General features: G+C 42.4%; 1 protein-coding gene across 4 annotated transcripts in view; it reads left to right on the forward strand.

Moving 5' to 3' along the window:
* The first annotated feature begins 11037 nt into the window (after window positions 1-11037).
* The window catches only part of LRRC56 (leucine rich repeat containing 56), a 49257-nt gene continuing 41685 nt past the window's right edge, over window positions 11038-18609 (forward strand). The window contains exons 1-2 of one of the 4 annotated variants that reach the window (XM_015863725.2): window positions 11038-11397; window positions 12041-12200. In XM_015863725.2, coding sequence (XP_015719211.1) covers window positions 12156-12200 — 45 coding nt within the window. In that variant the 5' untranslated portion in view covers window positions 11038-11397; window positions 12041-12155. Of the gene's footprint in view, window positions 11398-12040; window positions 12201-12653; window positions 12724-13661; window positions 13687-18609 lie in introns of those variants that run through there. The other 3 variants (XM_015863724.2, XM_032445025.1, XM_032445026.1) reach the window with 3 other exon arrangements.

Consider the following 18609-nt stretch of genomic DNA (forward strand, 5'->3'; position numbering starts at 1 on the left):
CTTTATCAATTAGTACAGAATTTCTTCCCCTCTACACTGCAGAACAGTTGTTAATCGCATCTGTTTCTCAGAGGTTTCAAAGCACAACATGCACCCACAATAAAACTAGGTAGAATTAAAGGCACCAGTTTTTGTTTAGTTGAACCACTGGTTTCTTTTTCTCTGATGATTACTTTTGAATGTGCCAGCTGCAGTTTGTCTCTAGCCCTACCCTACTTCCCTCCTTCTCATTGTCAGACTCAAGTTGCTTATCCTTTTCTGCCTTCACTGATTTCTGTTTTTTCTTTTTCCATAAAGAAGGAGAAACAGGCTGCCCAAGAAGGTGGTGGGGTCCATGGAGGTCTTCAAGAAAAGGACAAGTGTTGTGTTGCACGACATGGCTCAGTGGGCAGGGTGGGGATGAGCTGAGGGTTGGACTACATGATCTTAGTGATCTTTCCAACCTTAATGATCCCATGATTCTATGATTAGGAGCCCCGAACCTCAGTTCTCAGACCTTCTGTGAGGTTTCTAAATCATTATGTCCTTAGCAACTCGTTGCAAATTTCTTCTTTGGCCGCCAGCTCTTGTCATTGCCTTTTCCACTCCCAGTGTACTTCTGTTGGGGAAATACTGAGACTGATGTACCGTAACACCAATTAGAAGTATGACGTGAATCCAAGTGATTGACTGCATTTTAGCCATTGACTGTGAAAGCACGAGTAAGCTAATGTTAATCTACAGATGTTGTATTAACACCGAGAGTTTTCCCAGTCCTCATTAGCAACCCACTTTGATAAGGGTAGAAAGTGTTAGCTCTGGTTTCCCTTCAGTAAGCTGTTTAATCACCAGAGCTTACTGGCGGTGGGATTTGGGAGACTTACACGATCACAAAGTGTATTAAGAGTAATACAATACTCTCTAGCTTTCCTGTGATATTGCATGGGGGAAGGAACTGATTCAGGGCTGCTCTGTTCCCTAATTTAAGAGGCTCCAGTGTGTTTCAGGCACTGCGTGGGGGCTGAGAGCTGGGCAGAAAGGTGCTGGCTCCTTAGCCAAGATCTTCCTCATTTTTAGAGGCATACTTCTAACAGCTCTCCTGCAGCTATCAGCACATGCCAGTGGACTTGTTATAGCACGTTGAACAGCACATTCTTGCTGGCTCACTGGGGTCTGATCCAAAGCTGACTGTGGGCAATGAGGAAGATTCATGGACTTCTTCAGTGGCCTTTGGACTGCCCTGTGGACACAGAAGCACAACGTCTGATAAGTACATGCATGAGAGGACTCTCTGTTTCACTCCAAAGAGATGGCAAAAGAGATTCTGCATTCCAAACCTGTACATCCTGGAACAGTAAAGCCAACACAAATCCTACTTAATAAGTAACTCAAAATCACTTTCTCCCTCAGTTTCTGAATCATCTGCATCTCAGCCTTTATGAGGTTCTCGGGTAATGGGATGAGGAGAGTGCTACTTCTGCCGTCATCCCCACATGAACTGATTTCCAGTCAGTCTTTAAAATGCTCTCTATCACCAAGCAGCTCTCATGTAAAGATCTCACACTTGAAGTAATTCTTCTAGCATTTCTAGAGAAAAGCTAACGGCCCTTTTACAGGTGGGTAGGCTGAGCTCCAGTCTGACAAAGATCACAAAGCACATTTAAGGCCAAACTGCCTGAGCTGCCACTTTAAAATAGCAGATGACCGCTCAGGGGGAATATTAACCTCTTTTGTTAGAGAATAGTGCCCAGGCAGAAGGGAGGGCCTTGTAGTCTGCTGCAGCTCCACTTGTGTACATGCACACATGACTAAAAAGTAAATAAAACTAGCTGGCCTCATGCCTTGAATCCGGGAGTCCCCATAATGAAAGCTTAGTGTATGATAAACCAGAATGCCATTCTCAGCCCTTTGTGCTGAGCCATCAGGCAGGTAGGAAGGTAAAGCTCAGGCTGGGTGCTCATTCCTGAGTCACCTTCTTCAGCATTTGTTATTGCCGAGCGTGTTAGCTTGCTGGATAATAAATGACTTCATTCACTGCAGCGGTGAGGACACTATTAAAAATTAACTCTGGCAAATGGTCTTGCATATTTTTCAGACAGAGGCAGACAAGGGAGAAGAGGAGAGGAGTGCTGTTGAAATCCGGTTTGCAGAAAGGGCAAGTGTTGAGTTTTTATTTAATGTAGTTATTTTAGGCTTCAGTTTAGTAAGTGCTGTTGTTGGCAATTGATGATCAAAATTCCAGGAGCTGAAGGATCTTTGTAAGGTTAAAAACAATCTCAATAGAGAAGATGCAATAGACATATTGTATGGGAGGTCAAAGAGTAAGATCAATGTGGATTACTTTTTTGAAGTGTAATGTTTTACTTGTTCGCAGAAATAAATGATTTTATTACTTGGATGTTATTACCACACATGTGGAATATGATCCATAAATGAAAAATGAACTTTCGCTTCAAGTATTGCACCACGTTCTCACGAAACCACACTTAGAACCATATACAGTCCACGGTAGCATGCAAAGTATATTTACTAAAATGGAGAACTTGCATTAGAAATTGGAGGGACTGAGGCAGTTTGCAGATAGATCCCTCATTTTCCTGGCTTCTCTTGTCTCCAGCACCCACACAGTATCCATCAGATTGTCTCAAGACAATCCCTCCCAGGCTGCATTTGAAGCAAACGCAGGGCTTGGGCAAGATGCCAACCTGCTGTGCTCAGAGCAGGGAGTTCTGCCTGTGTGCGCCCTCCCACTCCCACTGCCTGCATGCTGCAATCCAGCGCAGGGGAGCTCAGCTTTCAGCTCGGCAAAAAATCCCTCAGTGCTCCTTGCTCCCTTTGTGTCACTCAGAGAAAGGGATGTGATCTGAAGCCTGCTGGCACTGATATTAATGATCACACTGATGACAGAATGCGCCTCTTGTTCTGAGAGCAGAAAAATAAACTTCAAGTCCATCACTAAACCTCATTCGGATGGCTTTGATATAGCAGCGAGCAGCATGCCCCATCCTGAGCCCAGGGTTCCCAGAACATAGAAGAGCTCAGTCCGTAGATGGCTTGATATCAGTGGGGAGGCTGGAGGGTAACATAAGCTACACTGCCAGGTGCAGTGACTGTGCAGGCAGATCTGCCTGCTGGCTGCCACGCTTCTCTCAGATGCATTTCACAGTTGCTGATATCATACTCTGCGCTGTGATCTGATAGCACCTATTGAAGGGCTGAGGGGTGCTCTGCATGTACCAAATCACCTCCTGTCTCTGTGTGCCTCAGGTATTTGTCACTGTTAGGCTTCAGCAGATACATTGTGAAGGGAAGATGCTACAAAGCTCCTGCATAAGCAGGGTTAAGAACTTCCTGGCTGAAGGCACTCAGTTATTGTGCCCAAGTTGGAAACTTCTCCTACTCTAATCTCTTTCCTTACCTGTTGCACTGCAGTGGCCATGGTGCTTGTGCAGCTTCAGCATCTGCCTTCCACAGTGCTGGCTGGTAAACAGTGAGCACAGCTGAATGCTGCACACCTGTGTTTCCACTGACACTTAAGGAAATGTGCTCTTTGCACTAGCTTCACCTTGTCAGAAGTCCATCTCTGTTGCTGACAGTGGTGGGCAGGTCTGGAAGCGCAAGCTCTTTGCCTGGACTGTAGGAAGTGAGTGGAGATGAGTCACAGTATTGCAAGACAGTCCTACTGACAACAGTAGTTTGCAGTCATGAGATGCTTCCATTCTTATTTCTGTTTTCTGCTGCAGGGATCTTCACAGTGGAATATTCAGCTCAGGAACTAGGAGTTTCTGATAAATCACTGCGGGGATTTACCCCAGGGTCTCTTCTACAGTGTTTCAAGTAAAGGAGATGCTGGGATGGAGTGCTTAGCTAACAGTGTAATCACGCGGTGATGAACTGCAGAGTTCACAGCCAAAGAACTGATCTGCAAGCAAAGCTGGAGGCCCCACAGCAGACAGCATGTCACATCCACTGCCATGTGCTGTATCCTTGAAAGCAGACTGTAAGGTGGGGAGCTGGAGGTAGGTGTGAAATTTGCACGGACTGTGATGTGTTCTATGGTTCAATACTCTCAAATACCACCTGAGCAATTGTCTTCATTTCACCTGGTGTGCTGAAATATGTAACAGAGCTAACTTGTACTGACAGGGTATGAAAAGTACAGGAGCATACCAATAATCCATCTTCTGTCAGCACTAATCTAACTTAGCTGCTGGAATAACAAAGTATGCAGTCCTTTTTCTAAGCACACATTATGCAAAATCAGAGCCAGGGCTGTAAGGAGGATATTTGGAATTCAAGTCTCTCCTGTCATTTTTACAACATGGAAACATCCTTCCCTCTTTATGAGCGTAGGCTTCCTTCTGCTTGCTAGCACTGATGGGGAAGTTATGCAATTTGGTGACCCAAATACATATGAATACCTAAGTTTTCCAAAAAGAATTCCAATGGGAAAGAGAAGGTGAGATCCTTAAATTTTAGGGAAAATCTCAGCAAGGGATGGTTGTGGGTTGCCTTACTTTTCATTTCTGTGAGGCTCTTGACAGACTGAGATATGGCCTGTGCACTACAGAATGGAAAGCAGAAGCAGGTGTGTAGAGTCAAGGGTTCCTTTGACAGAGCAAATAAGAAGCCCAACCATTTTTGTTGCATTCATTCATTGCAGCCAAAAGCTAGTACAAATCACCCAGTAGATCACAGAGCTGAAATGCCCCCAGGGAGCATTAGGAATAGCATTTAAGGCAAAATAAGCACTCTGGCTCTTTGTATGTGAGGATAGAGAGCCATGTCCCCTCAGATACAAACACTGCTCCTAGGGTGACAAAGGTGTGCAGGGGAATGCTCAGGGAGGGTATGCAGGGTTTTTTCCAGCCCAAATGCAGCCTGCAGAGCTGCCTGACAGCAAATCTACATGCTGGTTTCCTCCTTACGCTGCTGTACACTATGTCCTGGGACTTGTGAAGTACTTTTGTCAAAGCTCTAGTTTTTAGCGTGGCTTCTAGCAGTGCTTTTGAGAGTGATGGCTGAAAGCCTGGGTGTACATGAGTTGCATGCAGAGTAAGCTTAGAACTGTGCACAGTAATGCAAACAAGCAGTGTAATTGCCTGCAGACTGGTGCTTTGAACCGATTAACTTTTTTAAAGGTCCAGTTCCTCCACTGCTTCACACTGTATGTGGTCACTTACACCGATGGCAAGTGAATATAAACTGACACCTTTCTGATTTGGTATTGTTTTGTGGTAGCTTTGAAGCACTAGCACAAAAAGCAAGCACACGCTGCAAAACTGCTGCTTCACTGCTCGAAGATAGCTCAATGAATTTCACTGCTAATGTCTGCATGGCAAAGCAGAACTATAAACACGGTGAGTTCACAAGTTTTCCTCGCACTGCAGAGAAGTGGTGCTGCTCCTGAAAAACTACAGCAAAACAGACATAAGCCTTAACTTCTTTCCAACACCAGTTCATTTTTCGCTTAGTATAATGTTGGAAACAAAGTTGCAACTCGGTTATTGACCGTGGAATTAGTCCCAGAAGAAATGCAAAGACCACCAACAATGTGGACCAGGTGTGAATTATAAATAGCATCAACAAGAGGCCTTCCGTGTCCCAAGTGCATTAAGTCCACAGCCAGCAGTATTCCTCTTATATTTTTATTGTGAGCCAACCATTTTTAAGCCATTTCAGTAAGACCATCCCTTGCTTGGGATCTGTGAACAGTGAAGTCAATAACTTAAATGAAACCCCTGTAGTAGTGCTACAGTTGTAAAAAGATCAGATTTTGTAACTACCCATTCTTTAGCTAAAATGATTGTCTGTGTGCTGTAGGCTGGCTTTATATGTCCTGTGAAGTGGGGCATAGTCTGGAAGAGCAGATATGTGCAGGTAGCAACCCTGGGCTTCTCAGTGCTGGAAATAGTTTGTCACAAAAGGAGAAAGGTAGATGTCCTTGAAGAGAAACACAAAACAACAATCTTTATTTTATACCCAGACATTTCAAGTTACCATTGACTCATCTTGAGTCATGAATGATGTAAGCAAGAGAGTTCAAGCATATTTTCTAGGCTCTCAATATATATTTCATATTAAGAAATTTTTGTTTCCCTCTTCCTAAAATGGGGCAGGAGAGAAATCTTCTCCTTATTTATTTATTTATTTATTTACAAGTCTTAGTTACAACTAAGATGGAATTAGGAGATAAGCTCTGCTGGAATTAGGATGTTATGACTTGTCATTTCAAGCGTTAATGCAGTGCCCCATTTCACTTTTGTTACTTCAGGTCTTTCACTCTGATCAGTTGCCTCAACCACACATTAACACAGACATTTCTGGGTAGAGTCACTTTGTCACAAACCAAATTCTGCCTTTCTAAAGCAATTATGCAAAGGGAGAAAAGTATCCTCTAGCTGGGCATTGGCACTGGGGATTGCTTGAACATAAGTGGAATTCCACTGCTGTTTCTTCCTCTCAGCAGAGCTGAACCTGCTCAAGGCTTAGGTTAATGAGACATCCCCACAGTACAAACCAGCAGCACCACATCTGAAGCTTGCTGTAGGCTTCCCTTTTCTCTAAGAAACTATCCTCCATTGGAAGGTGCTGCCTTTTATCTCTTTCCAGTCAGTAGTGGGGACAAAGAAGAATCACGACTGCCAATGTTTCACTGTGAGTTAAAATGCTCAGAAAATTTAGTTACATTATTTTTAAGGTCTAGTTCAGCTTGAAAAGATACAGCTTTGTATGAAATGCCATATGTTGCCTGACGAAGCTTTCCTTTAAGGTTGTACTTTATGAATTCACGTAAGCCTGCGAAAAGGAGCAAAAAACAAATGCTTGGATCTGGTGAGTCAGAGAAACTGTTTTTTAACTGGATCATCTCACTGCCCTTTCCTTTCATGCCAGATGCAGTTACAGCAAAATCAATTCAATTCACAGATTTCTATCTTCCTCTGGATCTTTGGATCAGTTCTAACTCCCACCCAGCCTCATTCATTGCTTTTGATGATGGTATCCTGAGCACCAGCTCTGGGCAAAACTGTTTTTTCATCATCTTACAAATACAGTGACTTCAAACATGTGAAACCATGTTTGATAGTTAATACTGTAACCAAGGCTTACAAAGAAGAACCTTTCAGGGGCCTTGGCTGAGTGTATGGGAAACTGGTAATCACAGCCTGAACCTCTGATTAATCAGCTGAGGCAAATGTCAGGTCAGCTGTGGGAGCACAGGTGAGAGTAATTTAGCTGTGCTCCTGGAGGGGGTGGAGCTTGAGTCCACCTCCTCTAGACCTCATTTAAGGGCTGCCACTAAGGCAGCTTCTCTTGGAGATTGCTCCACGGTGGAGACTGCCTTAGCATTTCTCAGGGAAGGTATCCATATCGGTGAGTTTTTCCTCATAAATAACCTTTTGAATATCTGTCACCATCTTTGTTACCATCTTTGTATCATTCTACCTTAAAGATGAGTTTTCAAAAATGCTATGGTAATTTCTAGTTCTTGTTCAGCACAAGAATTACTGAAGGTAGAAAGTGTTCTGCCATGCAGCAACATGAGAGTATGGTTCAGCAGAACAGTTGTCTGTACTGGGGAAGTCAGAAACACAGTGGCAGTGGTAGGATGGATAATGAAAACTGAATACTCAGAAATGGAAGTTATCCAGGGAGAAAGCAAACTTTCAGGAGTTCAATACACTCTAATTTGGCACTTGAGCACATGATGTTTTGAAACAGATTTTGACTGAAAGCTTAATTAAAGACAATGGAAAACATGGCAGGAGTTTCCCGAAGGTGGATTACAGCCACCCCTTGTAATGGGGCTGGTGGGGAGAAAAGGTGGTTTTAAAACAGAGAACATCTGAGAGTCTGCAGTGAGAGCTGTTCTGGGCAATGCTCATCCCCTTTTCTGTTAGTGCCCTTTGGAAAAAAGCACTGAAGTATGCTAATGATGTTTGATAATGGTTAAACAGCATCATCAGAGCTGGAAAAGGGGGGACAGAGAGATAAGAATAGAATAATACAAAAGCGATACAAAGTGCAAGGCCACACACTTACTTATGTACTGACGTGGGGACTCCCACTCTGCCAGAGAGAAGCCTCATTTTAACAGCTTATGTTTACAGATGATTGTGGGAGATGGCCAGTTTGATATGACCTTGATAACTGTCTGAGAAGATGCCAGATGTGGCATTTCCAGCAAGTTAAGATAATATATATTCCACCATATAAGACATGTGGAGTAAAGGATGCTATTCTGATCACCTACCTTCAAGGGGAAAAAAAGCTAGAAAAGAAAATCCAGGGTGATAATAAAAATGGTGAGCTTGCCTTTTATCATAGAAGATTTTGAGTTTGGCTTGTATGACTTAGCAGTATAAATGTCAAGATGAGATGAGAGTGGGCCCTATAAATATATCAGGAAAACAAATATCAGAGAGGGGTTATTTTTAGCTGGAAAATATTTTGGCAAAAGAACAGATAGGTATAAACTAGCAATAAATATTTGTAGTCTATAAATTAGAAGGTCCATAACCATCAGAGAGAGGTTTTTAAGAGAAGGAAGTAGAGAATGGCAGGTATCTAAGTGACTTTGATGTGGTTACCTGTGGTAGAATTGGATCCCCTAACCAGAAAGCCCTTTCTCATCCTGGTTTTCTGAGGTGTAGTGCAGTGGAATTCCTAAAGTTAATTGTACAAGTATCAACAGCAACTGGCACTTAATAATGTTTTAGTTGGTAGAGGTGCCTGGTTGTTGTTTGGGTATGCTGTGACTGGATGAAGCCACAAGGACAGATGTATCTCTTCTTCAGAAGACCCTGAAAGAGTAGTATGTCTGACCAAACTTGGTTTTCAGAGAAAGTTTTCCCTGATCCCTATTCATTTGCATTGCATCAATATAACTAATCCAGTCTAACCTGTTCTAGTTCGTGGCACTCCTGAGATGGCAAGATCAAAATCAAGTCCCACATCTCTGAGCAGGTATGCCATTTGTTAATACCGTAGTGTAACAGTTTTAAACATCTTGTGGCAAAACTGCAGTGTAGCTGCTATAAAGCTTCATGTATGTACAACGTGATTCCTGGATAGAGATCACTTTAGCTCCACAGTTATTAATTCACAGGTTTCTCTCTGACCTTAGCTCAGCTCTGGGAGCGGTGCCAGAACAATTACAGTAACTCTGAGCAGTGCAGGCATAAAGCTCCTGTATTTACTCTGAAATTGTGCCAGATTTTCTCTGGCTCGGTGATGGAAAGATGCATTTCTTCTTTGATTAGTTTCAAATAGTTCAGCCTGGGTTGGCTATAACAAGGTTATTTCAGCAAAAACCAGAAGAGAAATAAGCTACCATGCAGAGGTGTGCATACACTACACACTTGCTGCATAGATAACCTTAAGGAAATGCAAGCCAAGAAGGCAGAATGCAAGTCAAGGTGACTTAAAGCTAGTTACCCAGAAAGTAAGCAGCAGAGTTGGGAATTAAATTCAAGGGGAATATGCTTCACATGGTGTTGTTTTCAGTGAGTTGTGCTGTCTTCCTGGAGCACACTGAGGCCCACCTTCTTCCTTCCTGCAAAGGTAGGGCAGCTGGAAGGCAGTGACACCAGGTGAAGCTGAGCGTGCTCATCACTTGGGAAACCCAGGCCCCTGGTGATCTTCTCTGACGTTAATTGACTGTCAGGCCCTGCAAGAGGGAAGGCACCACATTTCCTGATCTGTGGTTTAGAGTAGTGTTTTCCAGACCCTGGAGTGAATTTCATCTTGTTGCAAAGGAAATGATGATGCAGTCCTTCAGCAGCTGCTGTGCTCCAGCATCCTCACAAAGTTACAGTACGTATTTTGTGGGTGTATGTGTATATGCAAGCTGCATATTCCATACCCCCATTTTTCCTAACAGCAGGCAGGCCCCCAGGTCTCTCCTCAAGACCCACCTTCCTATTGCCAAAAGAAATATTGCTAAGTGATGAGCCTGAAAGATAAGGTGACTGTTGTCTTAGAATAGGCAAATCTAATTGATGAATGCATGAATCTGAAGATGGCATTAACCTGGTTTAATTAATTACTCCCTCTTGGTGGAGTTATGAAAACTGACTGTAGTGTGCTTTAGTCTTTCAATTTTTAAATCAGTTACATTAAAGGAAAGCAAACACGTTTGGTTTGGAGAATGGAGGGGCTGTTATGTGGTCAGTTATATGGCTCTGAAGATGCTTGGTGAGCTGTTGAGCTCTGGAAAGAGAATGCTGTATGCTGGCCTGTTTGTGCAGGGGGTGTACTTACAGGGATGGCTCCATGCCTTCATGCCCAAGCTCTTAGTTCAGCAGAAACAGACCACCTTGCCTAACATAGATGGGATTAAGACTTGCTTCAGGAACTGTATGGGAACTGTTGGGTCACAGCCTAAGCTGCTGATTGAGCACCTGGGGGAAGGACCTGGTCAGCCCTGGGAGCACAGGTGAAGGCAATTCAGCTGTGTGACCTCTCCTAGACCTCATTTAAGGGCTGACTGCCACTGGAGAAGGCTTTGGAGTTTTTTCTGTAAGCCTGGATCTTTGGAGATGGGTGAGTGCCTTTACTTTTCCTTTGAAATACCATCCCAACCACTCTAGTCCCTTTGCTGTTACTCTCCTGTATTGCCTTTCCACCATGTTAATCTTTCCCACTGTATCAAGAGGTCAGTGGGACATTCAGATGGCATGCTTGGGGATGCCCCAGAAAATGCCAACCTCCTGAAATTGCTAAGTAGTATTTATTTATACCAGGGGTTGAACAGTGAAAAAGATCTGGGCTGATGCCATAGTGCTCTCCAACAGGAGGCAGTGAGTGGGGCAAGCACAGCATACTGTTGCTCGTGCAACTAAGTGATGAGCCAAAAGTGCAATGTCTGCTCTCGTTGCTAACAAAGCTCTATCGCATCTCTCTCAACCTCTGCCCCGCTGTTTCCTGCACAGCTCTCACCTTGCCCTGCAACCATCCTCAGGGCTCCATCCAGCCAGGATCCCTCGCTCCAGGGAACACGGAGAGCTCTCCCTCCCCCTGCACCCATCGTGCCGCAGCCGGCGGGCACGGCGCGTTGCTGCGGGGCGGAGCGGTAAAGGGAGGCCGGGGCTGCCCCGTGGCGACGACCGTTGCCGGGTAACTGGAGCCTCCCCGGCCGCCGGTAGGAGCCGTTCGGGGCCGGTGGCGGCCGATTTCTGCTGCTGGGAGCCTCTTTTCGTGCCCCGGTCCATCGCAGGGAGCAGCTGGTGGCAGCCCGGAGGCTCCTGCGCGTTTGTGGGCGCCGTGGGCACCACATCAGCGACCTGAGCAACCCCAACAGCTCGTGTTGCCTTGGTCATGCACCCAGCCTGCACCTTTCTCGTGAAGCCTCCAGTATTTCACCATGTAAATGCCCCTGTTTGTCTCAGAGTTTTCCGTCCCGACCAAAATTTTCTGGTGAGTATGAAAAAGTGTTAATTGAAAGTATTTATAACCTTTTACCCTTGTAACGTAGCCTCAGCTAATTCTTAAAGCCCATCGAATGACTACTGAGTAAATAACTGTTCAGCAAATGCCTTATTTTTGCATTTATGTATATTCTTCTGTATCAGTCTTTCATGCACTCCTGTTTCCATTTGGAAACTGTTTTAGTTACGCTGCCGTTTAGCTCTTCTAGGCTGTACTGCTGCTCTACAACTGCTTGAAAGGAGAGATCATGGTGAGGTGGGGGGCTTTTCACCCAGGTAACAGTAGTAGGATAAGAGGGAATGGCCTCAGGCTGTGCCAAAGGAGGTTCAGGTTTCTTCTCCAAAAGGCTGCCCAGGGAGGTGGTGCAGTCACCATCCCTGGAGGTATATAAGGAAAGGATGGATGTGGCACTGAGGGTTATGGTGTGGTTGATCTTGGCAAGCTTGGAATCTTTTCCAGTGTTAAACATTCTGTGATTCTACACGTATTGTTACATCTTTAAGGTCTATTGATTGTGAACTTGTGTTGTTACAGCTGATGAAGAAGTACTTTCTGATTGTGGAGTGCTCAGAGTCCATGGGGGTTTCATTTGAAGACTTTGTTCTTAATGTTTGTTTGTTTTTTTTTTAAGCAGGATATGGAGCAATCAAATGAGATGTTGCACTGTGAGCAAATGCATCATTAAAGATAAATGGAGATGAATGACCAGTGAATGACCAGTGAATGAAAATTTCTCTAGCAGAAGGATGGAAAGCAGAAGGGAAAGAACAGCAGCACTGCTGAAAGAAAAGGTAAAGTAATTGAAAAGGTACAAGTGACTCAAATGTTTCAGATCTGTTTAATGTGGTTTGGTCCAATTTAAAGAACTTCAGTTTAAAAACAAAAATGCAGACTAAGTTGCTGTCAGAAAATAGGCCAGAAAACAGCATAATTAAAAACCTACGTGTTCTTTCTCTTGGCTTCAACACTGAGAATGTGGGTAGTGAGATGGAGCTTCAGGCAATATATGCCAGTACTCATGCAAAGCAGTGTAAGAGCCACAGGTGCCCTGGGCTTCTCTGCTGGCTGCATAGTGAAGAATGGATACTGGTGTCTGTTCTGTCCTATGATATTCCTGGAGCTCTTATCTCAGGAGATCTGATAAATGGATACATCCATCTGTGCTAGTTTGCTAGTTCAGTTGTGTGCTGCTGTCAGTGGAGCGGAGAACACTGGGCTCTTTCTATAGCCTGTGATGTCACAGCTTGCTTTACCTCAGTTCTAGGGACCTGGTTCCACGTGAAAACAGGATTCAGATGTGATATGAGACCAAATGTGAGTTAGCACCAAACTAGACTGATTTCATCTTATTATTAGTGTCTGTGCATGTTTATAGAACTGAAAGTCCTCAGGGTCAGGTTAAAGAAACATGCTTACTTTCCAAGTTCGGAGTAGTATACAATTTAATTCTGCTAAATAGTATCGTTATTTAATGTATAACACATCTGGAATTGCTAGATTTGTTACCAATGTGAACAGTTCAATATTTACTCAGGATGAATTATGAATAAGTAATTCTGAATTTGGAAAGCTCATAAGCTTCTCACAGAAACGAATATGTAACTTTAATTTGCCAGTAAAATGGCAGTGGTGCCCCTTCTGCAGATTCCTAAGCTGTGAGCAAAACTTACTTTATATCAGTTGGGCCACAAGTACCTGCTGTAGTACAAACTAGAAGGTCAGGTTTTCCATGATGGATGCAATAAAGGTTAATTTATCCATTCTTGAAGCAAAAGATGGCTGATGTTGGCCATCCAAAGCAACATTATCAGATATAAAAAAATACAAATGTATTGTAATGTATTACAAAATTTATTACAAAAGTAATGTCTGGGTGTGTTTTTTAGTAGAGAATCCATCCAAATTCAAAGCAGTGAACATGGTGGGGGGGTTGAGGGGAAGTATGTAGAATACAGGGCTTTAAATAGATTACTGCTTCCTGGGAAAGACACGCTGTTGTGGTAGTTCTCTGAGAGTATCATCTCCCTGCTGGTAGGAAAATGTTAGAACTCTTAAAAAAAAGAAAAGTGAATTGAAAACGGTATAAATTAATTCACTTTCTCTGTGCCCATATCTTGAATCTTCTGTGCAGTTCTGACCGTCCTGGAAAGTAAATGTCAGAACTGAAATTGTTTCCATGAAATGGAACAAAGATGAGAAATGGAAGAGCGACGCACAAAATAAAATGAGATTCCTCAGCTAGAAGAAGAGATGGAAAAGAGATGATGCAAAAGAAAGGTATAAATTAATGAATCCTGTAGGCAGATGGATGGATTGTCCATAATTGCATCCAACCATTCTCACCTCATTTCTGATTTTAGCCTTCACAACAACCTATGGCAGTGACTTGTACAATTTAACCCAATACCTTACAGAAGTACATCTTCTCCTTTTCAAAAACTGCTTCCTGATAATTCTTTTCTATTGGGTAGTACCACTGCTTGTCTTAAGGCATGACTAATAATTGATTCCCTACTTATCAATCACTGCTGTCAAACACAACACACCTTTTGTCTCAGGCTATTACAAAGTAGCAGGTTGCCAGGAGTGAGGACAATGTGTTGGAGGAAGGATTGCTTTGAACTATTCTGTTTCTGATCCTGTTTTTAAGCATCTGTTTCTGCCTGCAGTAGCAAGCTGGCCCTCTGCCTTGACCCAGCGTGACAGTCATAGCACAACCCATGTAGTAGTGTAAAGTGATTTCATAGAGTCCTTTTCACTATGTTGTCAGGCCTTGCTAAAATCTTGGGACTATTTATTACTAATTGTCTAATAGAGTGGACTGAAAATTGTTGGGGGGGACAACAGAGCACTTTGAAATGCAGAAATGTTTTATGTGATGCATTTTCATTCTGTGTAGAAGTCTGGATTTCAAAAGGCTTATAAATGTAGTGCAGCAGTAGCCCATTTCTTAGATGGAATCTGGGAGTGCTTCTGGATGGTGAATATTAAAGATACATTGAAACTAAAAATGCTGAGCTTTTCTTTCCTGCAGCTTTAGGCTGTGGTGTAATTCTGGGTCCATGAGTTAGAATAGTCTGAGAATCAGCAGCAGTGTTGTAAGCTTGGTTCCTAGTACTGCATTCACCTGTGCAGGCAGGCACTGGTGGATGTGTCTCTGAGATCTGTGTCACAGAAATCATAGGAGCATTTTCATTCTAACAAATGGAGAAAGCCTGCAAGGCCTTTAGGCATATAAAGAAAAATAGAGAATGCATTAGAGAGAAACCAGTGTACAAGCAGCTTATTCATCTTCATAAGGATGTGGGAGAGGATTAACTGGTGTGAATATCTTGCTTTAAGGTCCAGACAAAGGCACAAAGGCTAGTTTAAGAGCATTTATGTAAGATGAGAATGTTGGTTTGTTGTTTGGTTTTTTGTTTTTGTTGCATGTGTATGACAGGAAAGGATGATTAGGGAAACTCCTAAAGCAAAAACTAAGTTTGCAATGACAGGGGATACTTCCATTTAATAGCCTCCCCTGTCTTTTCAGCAACTGACACCACCTTGTATATGATTTTTTAATTCAGTGAAATTTTATGTCTGTACAGGGCATAAAAATTGATGCTTTAATCTTTTGCAGCTGCTGAGAGCTGATTTCAGACTTTTTGTACAGCATGACTTCCAGGAGAATATGGTAGGATTGAGATGTATCAGTTGACAAATGTTCATTCAATCTCTGACAGAAGTTTTATTTACTAAGAAGGTAACTTTACAGTAATAGAAGAATATGTCTGAAGACCTCACCCGTTGTCACTGACTCAGTGAAATGGTTCCTTGGGTGATGAGGTTTTAATGAGACACTCAGGTTTTGTTTGTTCATTTTTATTCCTTCCCCGAAAATAGGGTTTCATCCTGTTTCTGAGTATATGTTGCAGGCTACACACAGGGACAGTATTGTTTGTTTTCCTGGATGGTAAATAAACATCTTAAGAGGAGTGTTTCCTGAAGGTCATCTTTCTTCTAATGTACTCAGGTTTGAATACAGACTGGTTGGAGGATGTACAGTGCTGTTCTCGGGCTCTGAATATTGTCTGTCTGCCGTTCTTCAGTCCAGCTCAGACAAAGTATGCTGGGATTTGTAATTTTAAGTCTTCTCATTCAAATCAGGAACTAAAGATGACACAATTTGGATAACTGATACTTTAACCCTTAACTATGGAACTTAAACACATACTAAGCAAAATGTGGTTGATGGAGAGCAGAAATCTTTAGCATTGTTGTAGACCACGTCTCATAGAGGTGTGGTGAAGAGGAAATACTTGTTTTGAGGTCCTCTTCAAAATCTGTGTTAATATTAAAGTGATATCAGTGGATGCTTCTACTGTTCAAGGGAAACTGTTCAAGAAAAGGATAGATGTGCCTCTGAGGGACATACTTAGCAAGCATGGGTTGATGGCTGGACTAGAGGATCTTGGTGCTCTTTTCTGACCTTAATGATTCTTTGACTCTATCTTGGATTAGCCAGGTGATGAACTTTGTTCCTCTCGTTCACTATATGGAAAGTTATTTATGTGAATAAGTCTTTTCAGGATTAGGGCCTTAAAACTGTGGTGTTGAGTTTGATTTTCTTTTTTAGGCTTAGAGAACAAGTAGCACACGAATGGGTGCCTGTGACATGAAGAGAGTTTATCTTGTTAGTATTCTCAGCTGCAAGCACTGATCTTAAAATACTACCGTCTTTACACAACCTTGCTGGTTTTTGTGTCCTCAGAGCATCATGGCTATATAACATGACTGGTATCTACAGTTCAAAGAAACTGCTGAGTGCTTACTTGTAATATGAGAGTGCAAGTCCTTTTAAATGCTAGAAAGGTGAATGACCTGGCTGACATTTTAGAAAGAGTAATTGCTTGGGTTAATTGTCCTTTTAGAGATTACAGAATATGCAATAGATATTAGGACAGCCAGTGGAGTATTAAGCATAAGATCAAATCTTAATTCATTCAGAGAGCATGTACTTACCTACGTATTCTGTCTTCTGAAATAAAGAGAATACTGGAAGTAAGATCCAAAGAGGAAAGAATATTAAGTGTTTTCTTACAGAAGACTTCATTAAGCTGGTGCTATAGTTGAAATTAATATCTATACCTTGGGAATAGTTGCAAAGAATAATGTTACAGTTGAATACTTCTTATTTTAACACAGCTGAACTTATAATGTTGAGGACTGCTTTAAAATCTATTTTCCCCCATCTTTGGCTCTAGGGATATCTGTTACATTTAAGGTAGTATCATGTGAGATTTTTGGGCAGCAAAGTCACAGTCACCCTGCAGATGTGTTTTCCTACAATTTCCATTGCTCGTATAGTATTGCCATGTCCTACTGCTTGCTTTTCTCTTCTTATGTTGGTGGTGGAGAAAGCTGAGGGCAGAAAGCAGAAGGAAGCCTCCTGAGACATTTTCTTGCAGCAGAAAGCCTGCCTCAGAAAAACAAATTCTTTCTCTGGCTTCTTGAAATTTCAGCCAAGGATTCAAATAATCCATGTTCAATTGAAGTTCATAGCACTTGCACCACAGAAGGTATCAATGAATGTTTATGTCTTGGTAGAAGTTGCCACTGATCCCTTCCCACCATGGTGCTCTGAAAATAAAAGCAATTGAATGGATTTGGGTTTATTGTTTCTCTGACATGTAACAACATGTATAATAAGGATCAGTCTGCTTGTTCTCCTGCTATGAGGACAGCATTTGTCAAGCTAGTTTCAGAGTGATTTAATATAGAGGTATTTCCAGCACGTATGATAAAAATTCCTCATCACCTTACAGCCTCTTTGGCAGGGTGTGGGAAAGCATTACCTAGCTTGCTCTTTTAATATGTGCAATTTATAGATGTATACAAGAGAAATTGGTGGCATTTAAATGCATTGCCTTTTTATTTATTACTGTTCTGCTTTGTAAGGACGTGAAATGCCTCTTGCCTCAATAATGTTGTCTGAAGCCTAGGCTAGGTCTGCAGCATGGGCTTTCTTCTCTAGGATCACTACATCTCTGGAGAGCAGCAAAGTTTGAACTCAGCTCTGTGCATGGAATAATATGAACATCAGGAAGTTCCCAAGAGCTTTTCCTGGGGACTGAGAGGCATGTATCCTAAGGCTTCCCTGCTATGGGAACTGCAGGGCAGAATTTACTTGCAATACCAAAGGATCACCAGGCACTCTTACAACCTCTGACTCCATAAAGAAGATGAACAGTGAGGAAAATCTGTATGTTTGCTGTATGTGAGAGTTTGTTTGACCCAAAGCTTCAGATTTCTCAAAGGGTAAAACAAAGCCACTACTGCAAACAGTTGACTCATTCAGTGTCATAGGAATCAGAGAATGATGTTAAATGGGAGAGTTCTCCTTTATTTCAGCATTCTCATAAAGGCTCTGGGTTTGGGTTTTTTTTTTGTTTTTTTTTGTTTTTTATGCTGGCCCATACAGGTGGAATGTTTATAAATTCTCCTTACAATGTTTGTGTGATCCCCTGATATTATAGCAGCACTGAAGTACATTCTACCTCTTTCTGTTTAAGAAAAACAGAAGATTAGGACAATATCACCCATTCAAAAACAAAAGACTCCCGTTAATATCAGGTCAGATGTTTTATTTTTCAGCTTTAGAAAGTCACACCTGCTAAAATAGAGTGGTGTGTTGCAGGGTGCTTTATACTGCATAAAAGTAGCAGGAACTGTTTTTGCCATTAGGAGTGGATTATTGTAACAGTAGTTTCCTGATGACATCATAGCAAATTCCAGCTGCCCAAACAGTTATTTTCCAGAAGAGGTTATCTGTAGTGCACTTGCACAAAGTTATACTTCTAAGGGCCACTCATGGTTCCCTTTGGTCTCATGAGCCAGACCTTTGTCAAATCCTTAGTAAACAGCAAATCCTTTGTGGTAACAGTATGGGCACTACTGTAATCTCTGGTTCTGGACTAAACAAAGATTACATAGCACAAGGCAACAGAAAGCAAAGTCTTCACTGTGAGTTTTCTCTCATTAAGGAGTGGCAAAATGGTTCTGAAATGTTTTTCTTCCAGATAAGTTTTTGGGTGATGGTATAATGGTAAGGATATACAGATCACAGCACCCTACCTGACATGATGCGGGGGGGCTTTTGGATGTCATGGGTAGCCAAGGACCAAAAGAGGATATTGACTTAGCTGGCCTAAGGGAGTA

This window comes from Coturnix japonica, chromosome 5 (assembly GCF_001577835.2).
Source record: "Coturnix japonica isolate 7356 chromosome 5, Coturnix japonica 2.1, whole genome shotgun sequence".
NCBI lineage: Eukaryota > Metazoa > Chordata > Aves > Galliformes > Phasianidae > Coturnix > Coturnix japonica.